Here is a 9,036-nt window from a genome sequence, read left to right as displayed (position 1 = left end):
CGCCGTTTCAACCTGTATCCTAAAGTGAGTTGATTACCTACCAAAGAACTCTGATCGCCCATGAAATCAGTCTGAGATTAGAATTATACACTTCTGGATCTCTACTAGATGCCAGTGGGCAGGTAAAGCAGAGTGGGAACATCAGACTGATATTGGAAGATAAACAAAAGGGAGAGGGAGCAACCAGAAGCAACCCATTGGAAAGTAATACCCCAATACGAGAGTGCCCTGTGTTTGGGGACCAGCATTAACTTGGAGTCTGGTTGAAAGCACTCAAAAAGAGCAAAGGATCGTAGGGGGAAATTGTGGGAATCAAGCAGTTAGGGACAGGGGCTTAAGTCCACTGACCCAGAACAGCCACCTATGGTGCTGAGCCAGAGAGAATGCAGCAAAGAAGCCAGGTCTTGGTCCCTGAGTCACCAGCGTGCCTGACAGCATCTGGGTGGTGGGACCCATGAGGGCGAGGGAGCCTCACCAGCCGGCAGAACCACAGCCTTTTGCACTCTCCACATGCACGCCGTGCAACCAGAGTCTGAGTTGTGCCCTACACCGTCCCCTGAGAGAGATGCATGCTGGCGCCAGCTGGAGCTCTCTTGGACCTGGAGAGTCTGAGCATTTCCAGCCTGGGCCAGTGTGAAAATCTCAGTGCGCTATCACGCTTGGGACTTCTCTGGTGGTCTGGAGCTGCCCAGACAGCTACAGCTAATATTTCTCATGGTTTTGGGTACAAGCAGGAGTTCCTGTGACCCCAGAGACTGTGACTGGGAAGGTGCTCTGCCAGTGCCAGGGGGGAAATTATGTGCTCTGGAGCACCCAGAGGGGAACAGACTGAGGCTTCTCTCTGAGAGGGAGGTCTGGGTGCAGTTTGCTTTCCTCTAAACCTCCAAAAAGCATCAAAAGCCACCAAGGGGAGAGAAATGAACAAACAAACAAACAAAACCTCCAGAGAGCAAAAGCCTGAAAAACCAGTTTCCTCAGAGTCCACCCCCTTGATGGGGGCAGGAGGACTTGACTCTAGCAAGACTCCCTGAAAACCCACGTGGCAGATCCCTCCCTCAAAAAACCAACCAAAAAAAAAAAAAAAAAGACAAGAAGACAACCACCACTACTTCATAGATACAACTTTTATTTTTAATTCATTCCCACTATTCTGCTTCTTTTCATTTTTTAAAAAATATATATAACTTTTTAACCTATTTACCATCACAATGAGATGTCCAGTACATCAAATTCCATAATAATCTTTTAACCTGAACTTTTTGATACATATACCTGTGTTTTTCTTTTGCTTTTCTATTTTTAAATTTTTTTAATTCTATCTTATTCTACTTTATTTTATTTTTTTAATAGTCATATAGAAATAAGCTTCAAGGTAATCCCCTTTCCCCAACCAATGCTACCACTATAGGCAAACCAGTTTTTAATCCCCCTTTATCTTAGGAAAGTTGAGTCCTTTAACAAAGATATCAAGATACATCCAGGAAGAATCAAAATAAACTTCCTCACCAACACTGAGAATTTATAACCACTCTCCCATCTTTTTCTTCTGCCAGTGTTTCTGTGTATTTGTTTTTGTCTTGGTAGTATATAAATCTTATACTTGGGGTTCTTTTTGATGAAGTTCCTTTTTTTGTTTTTATTTATTTATTTTTCTCCTGTCATCTACTTTTGTCAGTCTTTTTGTTTGTCTGTTTTCGTATGTATACTTCATAAATCTTACCTTGGGCCCCATTTGGGTCTGGGCCTTCTCTTTTATTTTACCATTCTTTTTTTCCTGTCTCTCTTTCTCTCTTTTTTTTTTTTTCTTTCTTTTGGGTGGGGACTCTTGATTGCTCAGAAGCGTTCCAGGGTGCACCTTTCCTGCACCACAGTCGATACATTCAGCTACACTTCTGTTCATCCATCTCTCACCAAAATGACTAGGAGGAGGAATGCCCACAGAAGAAAAATTCAGAGACTGGGACTTCTGCATCAGAGCTATTGGATATGGACATAGACAATATGTCAGAAAGGGAATTCAGGCTAACAATTATCCAGGCAATAGCTAGGTTGCAGAAAGCCATTGATGACAAAATGGAATTGATTAGGGCAGAAGTGAAAGCCACCAAGGATGATGTTCACAATGTTCTCAATGAGTTCCAATCTAATCTAAATTCTCTAAAAGCTAGGGTAACTGAGGCAGAAGATAGAATTAGTGATCTGGAGGACAAATAGATAGAGAAAAAAGATCAGGAGGAAGCCTGGAATAAACAGCTTAGAAGCCATGAAAACAGAATTAGGGAAATAAATGATGGCATGAAACATTCCAACGTCAAAATTATTGGAATCCCCGAGGGGGAGGACAAAGAAAGAAGACTAGAAGATATAGTTGAACAAATTCTCCGTGAAAATTTTCCCAATCTCACAAATGGAACCAGCGTTCATCTACTAGAGGCATAAAGGTCTCCCCCCAATATCATAGAATCTAGAAAGACCTCAAGTCACCTGATAGTGAAAATGATGAATCATAATAGTAGACCAGAGCTCTTCAAAGCAGCTAGGGCAAAGAAATTCCTTACGTGCAGAGGAAAGCCCATCAGAATAAGGTCAGACCTGTCCGCAGAAACCTGGTAAGCCAGAAAGGGCTGGAAAGACATATTCAGGGCACTAAATGAGAAGAACATGCAGCCAAGAATACTTTATCCAACAAGACTGACATTCAAAATGGATGGAGCAATAAAGAGTTTCCAAGACCGGCAAGGCTTAAAAGACTATGCAACCACCAACCCAACGCTACAGGAAATATTAAGGGGGGTTCTATAAAAGAGGAAAAATCCTAAGAATATCATTGAACAGAAATATATGGAGACAATTTATAGAAACAAAGACTTCACAGGTAACAGGATGTCAATAAAAACGTATCTATCAATAATCACCTCAACGTGAATGGCCTAAATGAGCCCATAAAATGGCACAGGGTTGCAGATTGGGTAAAATGACAGGACCCACCCATACATTGTCTACAAGAGACCCATTTCAAACCTAAGGATACATCCAGACTGAAAGTGAAGGGATGGAGAAATATTTTTCATGCCAATGGGCCTCAAAAGAAGGCTGGGGTAGCGATTCTCATATCTGATAAATTAGATTTTATACTAAAGACTGTAGTCAGAAATATAGAAGGACACTACATCATTCTTAAGGGGACTATCCACCAAGCAGATCTAACAGTTGTAAATATTTATGCCCCCAATATGGGAGCAGCCAATTACATAAGAAAACTGTTAATCAAGATAAAGAGTCATATTGATATGAATACATTATTAGTAGGAGATCTTAACATGCCAATCTCAGTAATAGACAGATCATTGAAGCAGAAAATCAATAAAGAAACAAGAGCATTGAATGACACATTGGACCAGATGGACCTCATAGATATATACAGAACATTCCACCCTAAAGCAGCAGAATACTCATTCTTCTCAAGTGCACATGGAACCTTCTCAAGAATAGACCACATACTGGCTCACAAATCAGGACTCAACTGATACCAAAAGACTGAGATTATTCCCTGCATATTCTCAGATCACAATGCTTTGAAACTGGAGCTCAATCACAAGGAAAAGTTCAGAAGGAACTCAAACACCTGGAAGCTAAAGACCACCTTGCTTAAGAATGCTTGGATCAACCAGGAGATCAAAGAAGAACTGAAACAATTCATGGAAACCAATGAGAATGAAGACACTTTGGTCCAAAACCTATGGGATACAGCAAAGGCGGTCCTAAGTGGGAAATACATAGCCATCCAAGCCTCCCTCAAAAAAATTGAAAAATCCAGAACACAGCAGCTGTCTCTACACCTTAAAGAACTGGAGAATCAACAACAAATCAAACCAACTCCACACATAAGAAGGGAAATAATCAAGATTAGAGCTGAGATCAATGAGGTAGAAACCAGAGATACAGTAGAACGTATCAATGAAACTAGAAGCTGGTTTTTTGAAAGAATCAATAAGATCGATAAACCATTGGCCACACTAATCCAAAAGAAAAGAGAGAAAGCCCAAATTAATAAAATTATGAATGAAAAGGGAGAGATCACAACTAACACCAAGGAAGTAGAAACAATCATCAGAAGTTATTATCAACAGTTATATGCCAATAAGCTAAGCAACCTAGATGAAATGGATGTATTCCTGGAAAACTATAAACTCCCCAAATTGAACCAGGAAGAAATCGACAACCTAAATAGACCGATATCTAGTAACGAGATTGAAGCAGTGATCAAAAACCTCCCAAAAAACAAGGCATTCGGCGGCGGCTACTGAGCAGACCGGTCTTCCCTCGCTCGTGCACCTCGCTCCGCTTCCTCTGCAACCATGTCTGACAAACCCGATATGGCTGAGATTGAGAAATTCGATAAGTCGAAATTGAAGAAGACAGAAACACAAGAGAAAAATCCACTGCCTTCAAAAGAAACGATTGAACAGGAGAAGCAAGCGGGCGAATCGTAATGAGGCGGGCGCCGCCGATATGCACTGTACATTCCACAAGCATTGCCTTCTTATTTTACTTCTTTTAGCTGTTTAACTTTGTAAGATGCAAAGAGGTTGGATCAAGTTTAAATGACTGTGCTGCCCCTTTTCACATCAAAGAATGGAGAACTACTGACAACGAAGGCACCTGCCTCTCCCATCTGCCTGTCTGGCTGGCAGGGAAGGAAAAGAACTTGCATGTTGGTGAAGGAAGAAGCTGGGTGGGACGACAGGGAAATGTAGAGTAAAAAATCAAGCTGGTCCAAGGTGTCCTGCAGGCTGTAAAACGCAGTTTAATCAGAGTGCCATTTTTTTGTTCAAATGATTTTAATTATTGGAATGCACAATTTTTTTAATATGCAATAAAAAGTTTTAAAACCTGAAAAAAAAAAAAAAAAAAAAAAACAAGAGCCCAGGACCTGATGGATTCCCTGGGGAATTCTACCAAACTTTCAAAGAAGAAATAACACCTATTCTCCTGAAGCTGTTTCAAAAAATTGAAGCAGAAGGAAAACTTCCAGACTCTTTCTATGAAGCCAGCATTACCCTGATCCCCAAACCAGGCAAAGACCCTACCAAAAAGGAGAATTTCAGACCAATATCACTGATGAATGTGGATCCTAAGATTCTCAACAAGATCCTAGCAAACAGGATCCAACAGCACATTAAAAAGATTATCCACCGTGACCAGGTGGGATTCATTCCTGGGCTACAAGGATGGTTCAACATTCGCAAATCAATCAATGTGATAGAACAAATCAATAAAAGAAGAAAGAAGAACCACATGGTCCTCTCAATTGATGCAGAAAAAGCATTTGACAAAATCCAGCATCCGTTCCTGATTAAAACGCTTCAAAGTATAGGGATAGAGGGAACATTCCTGAACTTCATCAAATCTATCTATGAAAAACCCACAGCAAATATCATCCTCAATGGGAAAAAGCTTGCAGCCTTCCCATTGAGATCAGGAACACAACAAGGATGCCCGCTCTCACCACTCTTGTTCAACATAGTATTAGAAGTCCTAGCAACAGCAATCAGACAACAAAGAGAAATAAAAGGTATCCAAATTGGCCGTGAAGAAGTCAAACTCTCTCTCTTCGCAGATGACATGATTCTTTATATGGAAAACCCAAAAGACTCCACCCCCAAACTACTAGAACTCATACAGCAATTCAGTAACGTGGCAGGATACAAAGTCAATGTACAGAAATCAGTGGCTTTCTTATACACTAACAATGAAAATACAGAAAGGGAAATTAGAGAATCGATTCCATTTACTATAGCACCAAGAACCATAAGATACCTGGGAATAAACCTAACCAAAGAGGCAAAGGATCTGTACTCGAGGAACTACAGAACACTCATGAAAGAAATTGGAGAAGACACAAAAAGATGAAAGACCATTCCATGCTCTTGGATCGGAAGAATAAACATTGTTAAAATGTCCATACTGCCTAGAGCAATCTATACTTTTAATGCCATTCCAATCAAAATTCCACCGGTATTCTTCAAAGAGCTGGAGCAAATAATCCAAAAATTTGTATGGAACCAGAAGAGACCCCGAATAGCTAAGGAAATGTTGAAAAACAAAAATAAAACTGGGGGCATCACGTTACCTGATTTCAAGCTTTACTACAAAGCTGTGATCACCAAGATAGCATGGTACTGGCATAAAAACAGGCACATAGACCAGTGGAACAGAATAGAGAGCCCAGATATGGACCCTCAACTCTATGGTCAGTTAATCTTCGACAAAACAGGAAAAAATATACAGTGGAAAAAAGACAGTCTCTTCAATAAATGGTGCTGGGAGAACTGGGCAGCTATACGTAGAAGAATGAAACTCGACCATTCTCTTACACCGTACACAAAGATAAACTCAAAATGGATAAAAGACCTCAATGTGAGACAGGAATCCATCAGAATCCTAGAGGAGAACATAGGCAATAACCTCTTCGATATCAGCCACAGCAACTTCTTTCAAGATATGTCTCCAAAGGCAAAGGAAACAAAAGCGAAAATGAACTTTTGGGACTTCATCAAGATCAAAAGCTTCTGCACATCAAAGGAAACAGTCAAGAAAACAAAGAGGCAACCCACGGAATGGGAGAAGATATTTGCAAATGACAGTACAGACAAAAGATTGATATCCAGGATCTATAAAGAACACCCCAAACTCAACATACACAAAACAGATAATCATATCAAAAAATTGGCAGAAGATATGAACGGACAGTTCTCCAATGAAGGCATACAAATGGCTATCAGACACATGAAAAAAATGTTCATCACCACTAGCCATCAGGGAGATTCAAAATAAAACCACACTGAGATACCACCTTACACTAGTTAGAATGGCCAAAATTAGCAAGACACAATCAGGTTTCAATTGATACCAAAAGACTGATTATTCCCTGCATATTTTCAGATCACAATGCTTTGAAACTGGAACTCAACCACAAGAAGAAATTTGGAAGGAATTCAAAGACTTGGAAGTTAAAGAGCATTCTGATAAAGAATGATTGGGCCAGCCATGAAATTAAAGAAGAACCTAAAAATTTCATGTGAACTAATGAGAATGAAAACACATCAGTTTAAAACTATGGGATATGGAAAAGGTGGTCCTAGGAGGGAAATACATAGCCATCCATGCCTCTTTTAAAAAATTAGAAAAATTCTAAATGCACAAGATAATGTTACACCAAATGAGCTGGAGAATGGACAGTAACAAAGCCTAAATGCAGCAGGAGAAGAGAAATAAAGATTAGAGCAGAAATCAATGAAAGAGAAACCAGAACAGTAGATCAGATCAACAAAACTAGAAGCTGGTTCTTTGAAAGAATTAATAAGAGCAATAAACCTCTGGCCAGACTTATCTAAAACAAAAAGGAAATCAAAATCATGAATGAAAGGAGAGAGATCATGACTAGCACCAAGGAAATAGAAGCAATTATTAGAAATAATTGCCAGCAACTATATGCCAACAAATTAAGCAATCTGGAAGAAATGGATGTATCCCTGGAAACTTATAAGCTACCAAAAATGAAACAGGAAGAGGTAGAAAACCTGAACACACCAATAACCAGCAAGGAAATTGAAGCAGTAACCAAAAACCTCCCAAAAAACAAGAGTCCAGGACCAGATGGCTTCCCAAGGGAATTCTGTCAAACATTTAAAGAGGAAAGTATACCTATTCAGGTGAAGCTGTTTCAAAAAAAAAATAGAAATGGAAGGAAAACTTCCAAACTCATTCTATGAGGCCAGCATTACCTTGATCCCAAAACCAGGCAAAGACCCCATCAAAAAGGAGAATTACAGACCAATATCCCTGATGAACATGGAGGCCAAAATACTCATCAAGATCCTAGCCAATAGGATCTGGCCATACATTAAAAGGATTATTCACCATGACCAGGTGGGATTTATTCCTGGCATGCAAGGGTGTTGCAACATTTGCAAATCAATCTACATGATAGAACACATTAATAAAAGAAAAGACAAGAACCATATGATCATCTTTATTGATTCAGAAAAAGCATTTGACAAAATAGAACATTCCTTCTTGATTAAGACTCTTCGAAGTACAGGTATAGAGGGAACATACCTCCAAATCATAAAAGTTATCTATGAAAAGGCCACAGTGAATGTCATTATCAATGGGGAAAAACAGAACTTTTCCTTTAAGGTCAGGAAGAGGACAGGAAGGCCCACTCTCGCCACTATTGTTCAACATAGTAGTAGAAGTCCTAGACTCAGCAATCAGACAACAAAAAGAAATAAGAGGCATTCAAATTGGTGAAGAAGTCAAAACTCTCTTTGCAGATGACATGATACTTTATGTGGAAAACCCAAAAGAATCCACCCCCAAATTGCTAGAACTCATACAGCAATTTAGCAACATGGCAGGATACAAAATCAATGGACAGATATCAGTTGCATTTCTATACACTAATAATGTGAATGAAGAAAGAGAAATTAAGAAATGGATTCCATTTACAAATGCACCAAAACCCATAAGATACCTAGGAATAAACCTAACCAAAGAGGTAAAATATCTGTAGCCTGTAAACTACAGAACACTTATGAAAGAAATTGAGGAAGACACAAAGAGATAGAAAAACATTCCATGCTTACGGATTGGAGGAATAAACATCGTTAAAATGTCTATGCTGCCTAGACCAATCTACACATTCAAGGCAGTCCCTATCAAAATACCACCAGTATTTTTCAGAGAGCTGCAACAAACAATCCTAAAATATGTATGGAACCAGAAATGACCCCAAATCACCAGGGGAATGTTGAAAGAGAAGAGTAAAGCTGGACATCACAATGCCTGACTTCAAGCTATACTACTAAGCTGTGATCATCAAGACAGCATGGTACTGGCACAAAAACAGACACATAGATCAATGGAACAGAATAGAGAGCCCAGAAATGGACTCTCAACTCTGTGGTCACCTAAACTTCAACAAAACAGGAAAGAATATCCAATGGAAAAAAGCAGTCTCTTCAATACATG

General features: G+C 39.5%; 1 protein-coding gene across 1 annotated transcript; it reads left to right on the top strand.

Annotated features, from left to right (window-relative positions):
• The first annotated feature begins 4,292 nt into the window (after nucleotides 1-4,292).
• On the top strand, nucleotides 4,293-4,861 carry LOC125099060 (thymosin beta-4). Its single transcript, XM_047728415.1, has one exon. It carries the CDS (start codon nucleotides 4,359-4,361, stop codon nucleotides 4,491-4,493), a length of 135 nt encoding a protein of 44 aa, XP_047584371.1. The 5' UTR covers nucleotides 4,293-4,358; the 3' UTR covers nucleotides 4,494-4,861.
• Nucleotides 4,862-9,036: the final 4,175 nt, after the last annotated feature.

Source organism: Lutra lutra, chromosome 4 (assembly GCF_902655055.1).
Source record: "Lutra lutra chromosome 4, mLutLut1.2, whole genome shotgun sequence".
Lineage (NCBI taxonomy): Eukaryota > Metazoa > Chordata > Mammalia > Carnivora > Mustelidae > Lutra > Lutra lutra.
This window is presented reverse-complemented; position numbering and strand designations above follow the sequence as displayed.

Bases quoted from the DNA above. Each gene is read 5' to 3' on its own strand.
- LOC125099060 (XM_047728415.1), top strand. From the start codon at position 4,359: ATGTCTGACAAACCCGATATGGCTGAGATTGAGAAATTCGATAAGTCG.